This window comes from Pseudorca crassidens, chromosome 7, assembly GCF_039906515.1.
Source record: "Pseudorca crassidens isolate mPseCra1 chromosome 7, mPseCra1.hap1, whole genome shotgun sequence".
Taxonomy (NCBI): Eukaryota; Metazoa; Chordata; class Mammalia; order Artiodactyla; family Delphinidae; genus Pseudorca; species Pseudorca crassidens.
Window position 1 is genome coordinate 27,478,569 of NC_090302.1, and position 14,925 is coordinate 27,493,493.

At 37.8% G+C, this 14,925-nt stretch overlaps 1 protein-coding gene across 9 annotated transcripts in view; it reads right to left on the reverse strand.

Annotated features, from left to right (window-relative positions):
- FKTN (fukutin) overlaps positions 1–14,925 on the reverse strand; it is an 89,414-nt gene that overhangs the window by 45,896 nt on the left and 28,593 nt on the right. For all 9 annotated transcript variants that reach the window (XR_010944929.1, XM_067743760.1, XM_067743759.1 and 6 more), the window contains 2 exons: positions 2,737–3,014; positions 1,699–1,831 (listed from right to left, as the gene is read on the reverse strand). Coding sequence is in view for 8 of the 9 variants with exons in the window: in XM_067743760.1 (XP_067599861.1) it covers positions 1,699–1,831; positions 2,737–3,014 (411 nt within the window). In the remaining variant the exon portion in view is untranslated. The remainder of the gene's footprint in view (positions 1–1,698; positions 1,832–2,736; positions 3,015–14,925) is intronic.

Below are 14,925 nucleotides of genomic sequence, written 5' to 3' on the forward strand. Positions count from 1 at the left end.
AAATTAAAAAAAAAAGATTCAGCATAAAAAAAAAGAGAATGAATACAAAGTTCCACTTGATCCTGTTATGAAGAGAAACCTGTCAATAGCATTATAGCCTTGCTATGTGATGGTACTTTAAACACCAATAGTATGAGGCTATGATAAGCTGATTAGCCCTCTGAGCAACTGTCATCCACATTCTTTACTCTAATGCTGACTGAATGGTTGCCCTTAAAATCTAAAAAGCAAAAGTGAAAATATGCAATTAAAAAAATATAACACTATTCTCATGATTTCTCAATATCTTGAAACATTTTACATCTTACACTGCCTTCTCACAAAGTTCAATAAAATGAGTTTGGGCAAATGCTTGCTAGGTAATAGAGTAGCTCTAATAAGTGTCCTGGAAAGAAACCATTTGATTCGGATGAGCACCTTATTCTTCATGCATTTTTCCATCACTAGAGGAGCTTTTCTTTGCACCAGCTACTGTGCTAGATACTGGGGCTACAGAGGTGAGTAAAATAAGATGCCTGCCATCAAGAAGTTCACACAATCTTGTAGGGGGACAAGACTGACATTCACAATTAATTGTGGTAATTGCTATGACAGAGGTGGCAACCAGAAAAAAACTCCCCTGAGGCAGGAACAGTGAATGCATGGTCAAGTGCAAGCACCAGTCTGCATCTCTTCTGCTTCCTACTACTCTGTGGTGGGGATATGATGGGCAGCACTTGCCTAATACTGCTGGCCCAGCCACACATGCGGTTTTCCAGCTTTTCATCCACGAGGCTGACTGGGTATGCTTCACAGTCACATAACTACAGATTTAAGGGAACAGGGCTAGGAAGGCCCACCCAGGCTGTCAGGTCTAGGCCCTGGGTGCCAGTACAGCCTACCAGAAAAAACCTTGCATTTGTGGGTGCTGGGCATTTGGCCAGTGATGATACAGCTGGTACTTCATTTTCCTATTCCACTCCTATCCTTGTGTACACAGCTTTCTTGGAAGGGAACCCCAGAAAATAAAGGGCAAGTGGAAAAATTAGGGTACCAAAACCCCACCATATATTTGACTGATTTCACTGTATCTCTCTTTCATGTCATTTCTTACAGCTGAACTTTCATGTCCTTTAAAATCATCTTTATATCCCCCGGGGTCAGGAGAGTTCCTGGGAAGCTAGCTTTTAATAAATGTTTATTGAGTAGAAAGCTAGAGCAGCAGAATAAAGTAGAGTTCAAAAGCACTTGGTCTTTGTGTAGCATTTATCTTCAAAAACCTTCAAAAACACAAAAAATTCATATTCAGTGCCAACCCTCTGAGAAAAACTGTATTTTCTATGAAGTCCTCTCTAAATCTGCATGGTCCATATTCTACATGGCTTCATCCTACTCAGATTGCTTCAAGAACAGAATATACCATCTTTATAAAGTTCATGGGCTATCCTAACTAAAAGTGGAGGCCAGTGCTGAACCTGTCAGTCTCCAAATAAAACAAGGTCTCCATAGATATCAAACCATTCAACTGGGGAAGAAATTGTTCCTTAAGGTTAATGTTTAATCTACTTAAAAAAAATTGAAACCATCTAGAAGAAAATAGACAAATCAGAAAAGATGTTTTCTTACTTACTTTCCATAGTTCCTTCATTCCCCCCCCCAAGAAATATTATACATATACTTCCTTTAATTTGAAAAGTACAATATTTGGTTATCTCTAACCTGAAAGAATGCTCGAGCTTCTTTATACCTACACTCAATAAATCTAGAGTGTGGTATTTCTTCCAGAAAGTGCATTGGATCTTTTGGAATGAGAACTTCTAATCCATCAATAGTAACTTGTTGTAACTCTGGCCTGAAAACAAAAGTTAAGACTTATTATAAGGATTTAACTCAGAATATTGGCAGCCTCTTCAAAATATACAATATAAGCAAATAGTTAAACTCAAGCATATTTTCTTCAATTACCTCAGGTATCATTTTTAAAGATCTACTCTCTTTTTTTTTTTTTTTTTTTGTGGTACGTGGGCCTCTCACTGTTGTGGCCTCTCCCGTTGCGGAGCACAGGCTCCGGAAGCGCAGGCTCAGCGGCCATGGCTCACGGGCCCAGCCGCTCCACGGCATGTGGGATCTTCCCGGACCGGGGCACGAACCCGTGTCCCCTGCATCAGCAGGCGGACTCTCAACCACTGCGCCACCAGGGAAGCCCCAAGATCTACTCTCTTAGCAACTATCAAATATACAACATAGCAGTGTTAACTATAGTCACCATGCTGTACATCAGATTTCCAGAACTTATTTATCTCATAATAATTGGAAGTTTGTACGTTTTGAACACTTTTACTTGTAAGTATGTAAATCCACAAACATACTTTATCCTGTGTTTGAACTCTTTATATATATAGAAAGATTTGTATTCTTTTATGCCTTATTTTTGTCACTCAACATTGTAGGATTCATCTCTGTTGTTGCACAGAGCGCGAGTTCAGAGTTCCTTGTTTCCCTGCCCTACGATTCTTCTCGTTATGCGCACATACATTTTGTGTGGGGCATTAAGAACAATGTTGCTATGAACATTCAGATATATATTATATTTCCTGGGGCACATGTGCATGAGTTGCTTCCTGTTGAATATTTACATTTCAAAACTGATTTACATGAATTACATTTTAGATTTAATTACTAAATGTAAAAGAAAGAATAAGAATTCATGACTGAACAAGACAGGTTTCACATCTCCCCTTTAGACCCTGAATTTACCTGTCAAAAGCTCCAGGGTAACGACCAAACTGTAACTTTCGAAAAGGAACAAACTTCCTGTCAATGTGTCCTTTGAGCCGTAGATGGCCATGCCAAAGGTAGTTGCCGCTCCTTTCATGGAAGACCACCAAGTGGACAGCATGACTGGCCAATGTGCAGATGTAGTGCAGGGGGATTTCAGTTCCAGAAAGTGAGTCTATCCCATCTAGCCGGGGGTCCTTGCTCTCGAACTTTAGGCACTGAAATCCCATATTTTCAGCTATCCGAAACCAGCTTTCCTAAAACCAAAGAAACATCAAACTTGAATATTTAAAACCAAATACTAGTAGTGAAACTAAAATGATTCTTACACTGAATTAAGTCATACATATTTTTGTCCTAATCTGCTCTTTGCCTGAAGATTAAAAAATGAAGGTGGGGAAGGAAAGGTGGTAGTGGGAGAATAAAGGAAAGTACCAAAAAGAGAAACCACACAGCATGGAAGACATGTTCAAAGACTCTCTTTATGAAAATTAATACAAATTTCTTCCTTGGAATGAGAATGCCCACTCATTATAGTGTTCTTTGGTTAGTATCTATAAAGTAAACGTTAATATAAGGATAGCACTTAAAATTAAACCTGTAATTCTCAATTTCACTTCTAATAACCTTCAAAAGTGCTTCATAAAAGCAGGGTTTTCATCTCATAGTTATATCCCAACACCTTAAACTGCTACTAAAATAGAAGCCTATCATAATGCACATTATTAGAAAATAGACTGAGATATACTATAAAACAAGGTGCATTTTCCAACAGCATTAGTTAGAGTATAACTCTCACATAACAAGATTAATCTATAGGGTAGATTTTTAATCCTAATCTGGACACCAGTGCTTTAGATGATTAACCAGTATTAATTATTAAGAACACCTTATGTTTGAATAGAAATGTACAGTTTCCAAAGAATTTTTATAAACATTACTGCATTTACATATGACATCTATCTTATAGAGCACAGATATTATAGATAAAGAAACAGTCTCACAGAAGTCCAAAGAAACAAAATTAATAAGAGGCAAAGCCACTGCCAGCATTTAGGTCTTATCTAACCAAATACAAGGTTCTTTCTACTCTACAATACTATTTCTTTAAGTCTATATTTATATAATGTGTACAAAGCTCATTCACATTAATTATCTCATCTGATGTTCATAGAAATTATGTGAGGTCAGCAAGGAAGATATTATACCTAGTCTACAGTTAAGGAAAATAAAGTGGTAATACCAGACATTAAAGTTATTAAAGGATGGAAGTGCATCTGAAAGTCTTACGAGCCACAGCATTCATAAACATCTTTCAAGAGTACTTTATTTGCATCACTTATTGTCTTTGAATGTTGTCATTTGGATTAGCTGTGTCCTCATTTATGCTCTTATAATACACACAAACCGTTATCATAGTACTGATTGTACTGTTTTTTAGTTGTTTAAACTCCATTAATAGACTGAAAGTTCCTCAACCTTAAGAATCAACAAAGTGGCTAGTACCAGCAGGTGCTCAATAGATACCTGTTGTTGTTGTTCATATTGTTAAACAAGAGAAAGTGACCATTCTGGTAAAGAATGCTAACCAGTATCAATAACAACTGTCTTCTCCTTTCTGGATATAGAGTGAAATCGTGTTTTGGTCAAAGGAATGTGGATGGAAGTATCAGATACCACTTCCAGGCCTGGCCTTACAATGTCCCATAAGACCTTCCCTGGTTTCCCTCCTCCATCTGTATGTAGGGAAGCAAAGAACTACAAGATGGGGAAGCCATACAAATGAAACAGCCTGCATCCCTAAGTCACTGCTTAGAGGAAAGTCATCCAGGAATATCGCTGACCAAGAATAACCACACTGGATTTTGTCTAGAGACAATTACTCCTTTTTTTGCCCTAAACCAATGAGATTTTAGGGTTGTTTTTAGTAGCAACTAATGTAACTTAGTCTGGCTAATACAATTTCACCTTGGCACTCCTTATACTAGAATTATCAACTGTAGGATTCCCCTTTTTCATAAACCTAAGAGGTGGAAAGTACTGATTGAGTGTAAGAGTGGCCAACTCAGAGAAGGAATCTACTGTACAGGATGAAAGAAAAGCATTATAATTTGGTAAATTTGGGAAAAATTTAAAAGGCCAGACAGAACTTGAAGAGGGATCAGACTTTGGGTTGTGGGAAGAAAGACTGACAGACAAAATAGGCAGAACTATGAAATGGCTTGCCTTTTTATAATCATGGCAGAGGAAAGTCAAGAACAAAGTAGTTGCTCTAATCAAACGGAGCAAAGGCCTAGGTCAAGACTGTACTGCACACATCTACTCCCAGTTACCTTGGCAGTAGTTTGCTCACTTCATGGTAATGATATTAACAAAGAAAAATCACAGGTAAATTAAGTCTATAGTAATTAGATCTGGTGATCTAATGAATTAGCTCTACCTTGGGAGAAGGTGTTGGGAGGACTATCCAAGGGCTCTGTATGATGTCATTTATGTAAAATGATAAACATGACCCTGTGTGCTTATTCTGGGTGTTGCTGACCTTTTGCTTCTGACTCTGGTCTTTCTGGTTTTGTCAATTATGGCATATTCTCTTTCTTCTAAAGTACTGGTTCTCAAGGCAAGTGGTACTGTAACCAAGAGACATTTTAGAAATTCGTGGAGATATTTTCAGTTATCATAATGATTGAGGACACAACTGGCATTTAGAGGTCTAGGCCAGGTACACGAGACATCCTAAAATCCAAAATATGGAAATCTATCCTGTGTCCTGCATAATTTCAAATGTTCTATCAGATAGTCACGTAGTGAAAAACATATTTGTAATTATGTGAGCCTCCATTTCCAAGGAATACAATCGCCATGTTAAAGGAGAGACAATTTTACTTTTCTGCTGTTGGAAACTTGTTTACTGTTTTGGAAAACTATATTACTAAAAACAATATCATTCATAATAGAGTCTATAATGGAAGTTATCACATTCAGTGGTCCTACTAAATAAGTAGGATAAGTGCAAGCATCTGAATTACTTCCTTATGTCTTCCAGTGTAGTCATGCCTGGGCATTTACACACTGAAATATACATTTCCTTTCATTTCTACTTTATACTATAGTTGAGACATTACAGGATTTGGGAGATTATGTATGTAGGTAAGTTATAATTTCTATAGACTTCGTTTTGGGAAAATAAAGGAATGATAAAATACTTGTTGTAAAAAAGGTTTATAAGCTTTGTAGGCTTTTTCTATGAGGAACTCAAACAGTCCAATAGGAATGACCTACAAATACTGACATTTAGGAGTCTTTGCAGTGAAAAAGCTGGCATACTCTTATTACCCTATAGTGAAGTCCACCAGTTAATGAGGCCTAACCAGAAAAAAAAGCTTCCAATTGGTATTCAGTGCCTCATTCTTAAATATGAACAAAGATCAATGAACACTATAGAAAACCTGTATCATGAAAAACAGACAAAATAAAATAACCATACCAAAACCCAAACACCCACAAAGAAGGGAATTTCAAAAACAAAATGCGGTAGAAAGCAAAAGACTTTCTTTTAAAAACACCAAACCTTGGGGCTTCCCTGGTGGCGCAGTGGTTGAAAATCCGCCTGCCAATGCAAGGGACACGGGTTCGAGCCCTGGTCCGGGAAGATCCCACATGCCATGGAGCAACGAAGCCCGTGCACCACAACCACTGAGCCTGCGCTCTAAGGGCCCGCATGCCACAACTACTGAGCCCGTGTGCCACAACTACTGAAGCCCACGCACCTAGAGCCTGTTCTCCACAACAAGAAGCCACCACAATGAGAAGCCTGCACACTGCAACGAAGAGTTGGCCCCCTCTTGATGCAACTAGAGAGAGTCCGCATGCAGCGACAAAGACCCAACGCAGCCAAAAATAAATAAATAAATAAATTTATTTATTAAAAAAAAAGTTAAAAAAAAGAAAAACAACAAACGTTTAAAATCTGAAGAGGGAAAAAGACAAAACTGCACTCATAAAATAAGAATGCTACTATAAGAAACAGAGTACACAGAGCTTTTAGAAAATAAAGATATTAAATTTTAAGCAAAATATGAAAAAAATCAATGGCATTGTTAAAGATTTTGTTTAAAAGTAGAACAGTTAACAAAAGAGATGAAAAAAAATCACAGAGCAAAGATAAGAAAATGAAACTTTGGAAGTCCAACATCCAAGTAATAAGTTCAGAAAGAAAGACACTTTTATTCAACATTATCCTGGGGGTCTTACCTAAACCAATAAGACAAGAAAAAGAAATTAGGCATAAGAGTTGGAAAGGAAGAGACCAAATTTTCTTTTTGTGCAGAGAATACAATGACCTACACTCAAAGAGGGAGAAAATGAAAGAGAGGGAGGAAAAGGAGGTAGGGGATTGAGGGAAGAGAGAGAAACTATTGGAGTTTACCTATAGAGTTCAGAGTTCAGTACAGTTGCTGGAAAACAAGATCAAAACACAAAAGACAACAGCATTCTAATTCACCCATAATAATGAATTGGCAAAAGAAGAGGAAAAGTATCTACATTAACACCCCCCCATGCACACAAAACTATAAGGTAGCAAGAAATAAATCTTACAAAGATGCACAAAATCTGTAAGAAAAATATACTCTATTAAAGAACACCAAAGGACACCTAAATTAAAGGAGATATATTTCATGTTCATGGATAAGAACTCTTCATATTTTAACAATGTAAACAGACCTTGCATGCTTTTGCTTTCTCTGACTAGCCTAGACTAACCTAGATAATGAAAGACACATGGCCCAGGCACCTCCACTGCCTCATCTGACAGCCAGCCATCCTGAAGAAGCAGAGCTGCCTAGCTGACTGGCAGCTGTATAAGTGAACTTGGCTGAGACCAGAAGAACTGCGCAGCTGAATCCTATGCAAATTGCTAAGTCACAGAATCATAACCTACATCAATGGTTGTTGTTTAAGCCACTAAATTTGGGGACAACTGTTACACAGCAGAAGCAAATTAGAAATCAAAAGTGCAGGTAAGAAGAAACATCTTCAGATATGCAAGGTTTCAACCTCCCATTCAACCTCTCCAAAGAGAATTCCTAAAATGTTGTGAAGAGGAGTTATACAACAGTATCTGCAGAGCAGATCAGACTGTATTAGGGCAGAAAGACCACGAGATCTAAGAGGGATGTCTCCAGAAAAAAAAAAAAGGAACTGAGAAATGATCTGATGTATTTGATCCTACTGAGAGTTTTATGTTTCTGCTGCAGAGTTCATACATGGATTATTGATAAATATATAGAAAACTAGCAAACAAAAAAAGAGAAAGAGAGTCATATAAGAAAAGGAAAATATTCAGAGTAAACTAGGTAGCATTCATGTGATTATCTATATATTCATAGTAAGATAAACACTGACTATTGATTTAACTACAAAATATGATACAGTCATGGTAATGGGAGAAGAGTGTGTGTGTGTGTGTGTGTGTGTGTGTGTGTGTGTGTCTACATGAGACAAAATAGATATGACAGCTAAATTCTCATAATTCATAATCTAAATATGAAATATTTTAAAAATAGAAGCATAAACATTTCATTTATAAAGGAGAAGATAAACAAGGTAGAGAGAGTTGAAGGTGGTTGGCTCTAAGAGTGGGAATAAGGGGTGGGGAGGAGAGAAGAGTCAGATACTGATCTTTTTCATTATGAGCTTTGCCTTACTATCTGACTTTTTAAACCTAGTACTAGTATTCTTTTGATTAAAATGCCATGTCCTAACTTTTCCATAAGCTTAAATATTTTCAAAATATCAATATAAAATTGGGAGGAACGAAAAAACAAGCATCCCTGGTGGCACAGTGGTTGAGAGTCCGCCTGCTGATGCAGGGGACACGGGTTCGTGCCCTGGTCCGGGAAGATCCCACATGCCGCACAGCGGCTAGGCCTGTGAGCCATGGCCGCTGAGCCTGCACATCCGGAGCCTGTGCTCCGCAACGGGAGAGGCCACAACAGTGAGAGGCCCGCGTACCACAGAAAAAAAAAAAAACAAAAAAACAAGCAAACAAACATCATGTTATATAAACATATTATCTGTTTCATCACCTGCATCACTGCCTGGGAAGAACCATAGGGAGAAAAAAGTCAAAACTCACTCTCTTGAGACCTTGTCTAAGAGTCTGGGCAATCAAGGAAACATGCAGCTTATAGTGCTCTGCCAGACCATACCGTCACCCTGGAACATAAGCCCCACCTATCAGGGGTCAACACAACTAAAACAGACCCACTGCAGAGCTAGTGCACATCTATGATGGGTGGCTGACTAAACAGTTGAGCTCATTTAATCTGATGCTAATTTTCTTACTCTTATTTGAATAACTCCTCAGAATGAAAAACAGTGAAACTGAAAAGTCAGAGGTATTCCAAATAAAGGAGTAAGCAAATTTTTGACATGTTTGGTTGAGACCTTTTTTTTTTTTTTTTGACTACTATCTAACCTTTGCTTTGTAACCATTTAAAAAGGATGAAAATATAAGTTTGAATTTTTGGATACACCTAAGAAGCACTCCACTCGAGTATCAAACAAGTCCTATGCACTTACAAACTGTCAAGAATAGTGCTATAGACGAGGAATACTACCCTCATGTATACCTTATGTGGCAGATACCGAAAATTCAACACCAAATCCCTTCCTACCTGCCTGCCTACACTGATGAAAATGCTAAATACCTCTTTTTTTAGCCACCTTCACAACACGGAGACATATGAATATAGTTCTAGACAGTGAGCTATAAGCAGTTTACCAGAAGCTCCTGAGAAAAATTTTCTATCAAAAGATAGATTGTGACAATCCTGAAGCCCATGGAACAAAAACCACATTCACAGAAAGATAGACAAGATGAAAAGGCAGAGGGCTATGTACCCGAAGAAGGAACAAGATAAAACTCCAGAAAAACAACTAAATGAAGTGGAGATAGGCAACCTTCCAGAAAAACAATTCTGAATAATGATAGTGAAGATGATCCATGACCTCGGAAAAAGAATGGAGGCAAAGATCGAGAAGATGCAAGAAATGTTAACAAAGAGCTAGAAGAATTAAAGAACAAACATACAGAGATGAACAGTACAATAACTGAAATGAAAACTACACTAGAAGGAATCAATAGCAGAATAACTGAGGCAGAAGAACGGATAAGTGACCTGGAAGACAGAATGGTGGAATTCACTGCTGCGGAACAGAACAAAGAAAAAAGAATGAAAAGAAATGAAGACAGCATAAGAGACCTCTGGGACAACATTAAACGCAACAACATTCACATTATAGGGGTGCCAGAAGGAGAAGAGAGAGAGAAAGGACCCGAGAAAATATTTGAAGAGATTATAGTCAAAAACTTCCCTAACATGGGAAAGGAAATAGCCACCCAAGTCCAGGAAGCGCAGAGAGTCCCATACAGGATAAACCCAAGGAGAAACACGCCAAGACACACAGTAATCAAATTGGCAAAAATTAAAGACAAAGAAAAATTATTAAAATCAGCAAGGGAGGGCTTCTGTAGTGGCGCAGTGGTTGAGAGTCCGCCTGCTGATGCAGGGGACACGGGTTCGTACCCCAGTCTGGGAAGATCCCACATGCCGCGGAGCGGCTGGGCCTGTGAGCCATGGCCACTAGGCCTGCGCGTCCAGAGCCTGTGCTCCGCAGCGGGAGAGGCCACAAAAGTGAGAGGTCCGCGTACCACAAAAAAAAAAAGCAGCAAGGGAAAAACGACAAATAACATACAAGGGAACTCCCATAAGGTTAACAGCTGATTTCTCAGCAGAAACTCTACAAGCCAGAGGGGAGTGGCATGATATACTTAAAGTGATGAAAGGGAAGAAACTACAACCAAGATTACTCTATCTGGAAAGGATCTCATTCAGGTTCAATGGAGAAATCAAAAGCTTTAGAGACAAGCAAAAGCTAAGAGAATTCAGCACCACCAAACCAGCTCTACAACAAATGCTAAAGGAACTGCTCTGAGTGGGAAACACAAGAGGAGAAAAGGACCTACAAAAACAAACCCAAAACAATTAAGAAAATGGTCATAGGAACATACATATCGATAATTACCCTAAACGTGAATGGATTAAATGCTCCAAACAAAAGACACAGGCCTGCTACATGGATATGAAAACAAGACCCATATATATGCTCTCTACAAGAGACCCACTTAAGACCTAGGGACACATTCAGACTGAAAGTGAGGGGATGGAAAAAGATATTCCATGCAAATGGAAATCAAAAGAAAGCTGGAGTAGCAATACTCATATCAGATAAAATAGGCTTTAAAATAAAGAATGTTACAAGAGACAAGGAAGGACACTACATAACGACCAGGAGATCACTCCAAGAAGAAGATATAACAATTATAAATATATATGCACCCAACATAGGAGCACCTCAATACATAAGGCAACTGCTAACAGCTATACAAGAGGAAATCGACAGTAACACAATAATAGTGGGGGACTTTAACACCACACTTACACCAATGGACAGATCATCCAAAATGAAAATAAATAAGGAAACAGAAGCTTTATGACACAACAGACCAGACAGATTTAATTGATATTTATAGGACATTCCATCCAAAAACAGCAGATTACACTTTCTTCTCAAGTGTGCACAGAACATTCTCCAGGATAGATCACATCTTGGGTCACAAATCAAGCCTCAGTAACTTTAAGAAAATTGAAATCATATCAAGTGTCTTTTCTGACCACAACGCTATGAAATTAGAAATGAATTACAGGGAAAAAAAACATAAAAAACACAAACACATGGAGGCTAAACAATACGTTACTAAATAACCAAGAGATCACTGAAGAAATCAAAGAGGAAATCAAAAAATACCTAGAGACAAATGACAATGAACACACAACGATCCAAAACCTATGGGATGCAGCAAAAGCAGTTCTAAAAGGGAAGTTTATAGCTATACAAGCTATAAGAAACAAGAAACAAGAAAAATCTCAAATAAACAATCTAACCTTACTCCTAAAGGAACTAGAGAAAGAAGAACAAACAAAACCCAAAGTTAGCAGAAGGAAAGAAATCATAAAGATCAGAGCAGAAATAAATGAAATAGAAATAAAGAAAACAACAGCAAAGATCAATAAAACTAAAAGCTGGTTCTTTGAGAAGACAAACAAAATTGATAAACCATTAGCCAGACTCATCAAGAAAAAGAGGGAGAGGACTCAAATCAATAAAATTAGAAATGAAAAAGGAGAAGTTACAACAGACACCGCAGAAATACAAAGCACCCTAAGAGACTACTATAGGCAACTCTATGCCAATAAAATGGACAACCTGGAAGAAATGGACAAATTCTTAGAAAGGTATAACCTTCCAAGACTGAACCAAGAAGAAGTAGAAAATATGAACAGACAAATCACAAGCAATGAAATTGAAACTGTGATTAAAAATCTTCCAAAAAACAAAAGTCCAGGACCAGACGGCTTCACAGGTGAATTCTATCAAACATTTAGAGAAGAGCTAACACGCATTCTTCTCAAACTCTTCCAAAAAATTGCAGAGGAAGGAACACCCCCAAACTCATTCTATGAGGCCACCATTACCCTGATACCAAATTAGACAAAGATACTACAAAAAAAGAAAGTTACAGACCAATATCACTGATGAATATACATGCAAAAATCCTCAACAAAATACTAGCAAACAGAATCCAACAGCACATTAAAAGGATCATACACCATGATCAAGTGGAGTTTATCCAAGGGATGCAAGGATTCTTCAATATACACAAATCAATCAATGTGATACACCATATTAACAAACTGAAGAATAAAAACCACACGATCATCTCAATAGATGCAGGAAAAGCTTTTGACAAAATTCAACACCCATTTATGATAAAAACTCTCCAGAAAGTGGGCACAGAGGGAACCTACCTCAACATAATAAAGGCCATATATGACAAACCCACAGCCAACATCATTCTCAATGGTGAAAAACTGAAACCATTTCCTCTAAGATCAGGAACAAGACAAGGATGTCCACTCTCACCACTATTATTCAACATAGTTCTGGAAGTTCGAGCCACAGCAATCAGAGAAGAAAAAGAAATAAAAGGAATACAAATTGGAAATGAACAAGTAAAACTGTCACTGTTTGCAGATGACATGAGACTACACATAGAGAATCCTAAAGATGCCACCAGAAAACTACTAGAGCTAATCAATGAATTTGGTAAAGCTGCAGGTTACAAAATTAATGCACAGAAATCTGTTGCATTCTTATACACTAATGATGAAAAATCTGAAAGAGAAATTAAGGAAACACTCCCGTTTACCACTGCAACAAAAAGAATAAAATACCTAGGAATACACCTACCTAGGGAGACAAAAGACCTGTATGCAGACAACTATAAGACACTGATGAAACAAATTAAAGATGATACCAACAGACGGAGAGATAGACCATGTTCTTGGATTGGAAGAATCAATATTGTGAAAATGACTATACTACCCAAAGCAACTACAGATTCAATGCAATCCCTATCAAATTACCAATGGCATTTTTTACGGAACTAGAACAAAAGATCTTAAAATTTGTATGGAGACACAAAAGACCCCGAATAGCCAAAGCAGTCTTGAGGGAAAAAAAAGGAGCTGGAGGAATCAGACTCCCTGACTTCAGACTATACTATAAAGCTACAGTCATCAAGACAATATGGTACTGGCACAAAAAAAGAAACACAGATTAATGGAACAAGATAGAAAGCCCAGAGATAAACCCACGCACCTATGGTCAAGTAATCTATGATAAAGGAGGCAAGGATATACAATGCAGAAAAGACAGTCCTTCAATAAGTGGTGCTGGGAAAACTGGACAGCTACATGTAAAAGAATGAAATTAGAACACTCCCTAACATCATACACAAAAATAAACTCAAAATGGATTAGAGACCTAAATGTAGGGCCAGACACTATAAAACTCTTAGAGGAAAACATAGGAAGAACATTCTTTGACATAAATCACAGCAAGATCTTTTTTGATCCACCTCCTAGAGTAATGGAAATAAAAACAAAAATAAACAAATGGGACCTAATCAAACTTCAAAGCTTTTGCACAGCAAAGGAAACCATAAAGAAGACGAAAGGACAGCCCTCAGAATGGGGCTCAGATATTTGCAAACAAATCAACGGGCAAAGGATTAATCTCCAAAATACAAAAACAGCTCATGCAGCTCAATAGTAAAAAAAAAAAAAAAACCCAATCCAAAAATGGGCAGAAGACCTAAATAGACATTTCTCCAAAGAAGACATACAGATGGCCAAGGAGCACATGAAAAGATGCTCAACATCACTAATTATTAGAGAAATGCAAATCAAAACTACAATGAGCTATCACCTCACACCAGTTAGAATGGGCATTATCAGAAAATCTACAAACAACAAATGCTGGAGAAGGTGTGGAGAAAAGGGAACCCTCTTGCACAGTTGGTGAGAATGTAAATTAATACAGACACTATGGAGAACAGTATGGAGGTTCCTTATAAAACTAAAAATAGAATTACCATATGACCCAGCAATCCCACTACTGGGCCTATACCCAGAGAAAACCATAATTCAAAAGATACATGCACGCCAATGTTCCTTGCAGCACTATTTACAATAGCCAGGTCATGGAAGCAACCTAAATGCCCATCGACAGACGAATGGATAAAGAAGATGTGGTACATATATACAATGGAATATTACTCAGCCATAAAAAGGAACGAAATTGGGTCATTTGTTGAGACGTGGATGGATCTAGAGACTGTCATATAAAGTGAAGTAAGTCAGAAAAAGAAAAACAAATATCGTATATTAACACATATATGTGGAACCTAGAGAAACAGTACAGATGAACCAGTTTGCAGGGCAGAAATTGAGACACAGATGTAGAGAACAAACGTATGGACACCAAGTAGGGAAAGCGGCAGGGTGGTGTGGGTGTGGTGTGATGAATTGGGTGATTGGGATTGACATGTATACACTGACGTGTATAACACTGATGACTAATAAGAAATTTTAAAAGAAGAATGATTAGATATCCAAATTTTGGACAAAGTTTGGATGAGACACAGTTGGCCTATTCATGTATATAACTTGACATAAAAGATGGTTCTTCATGCAATGG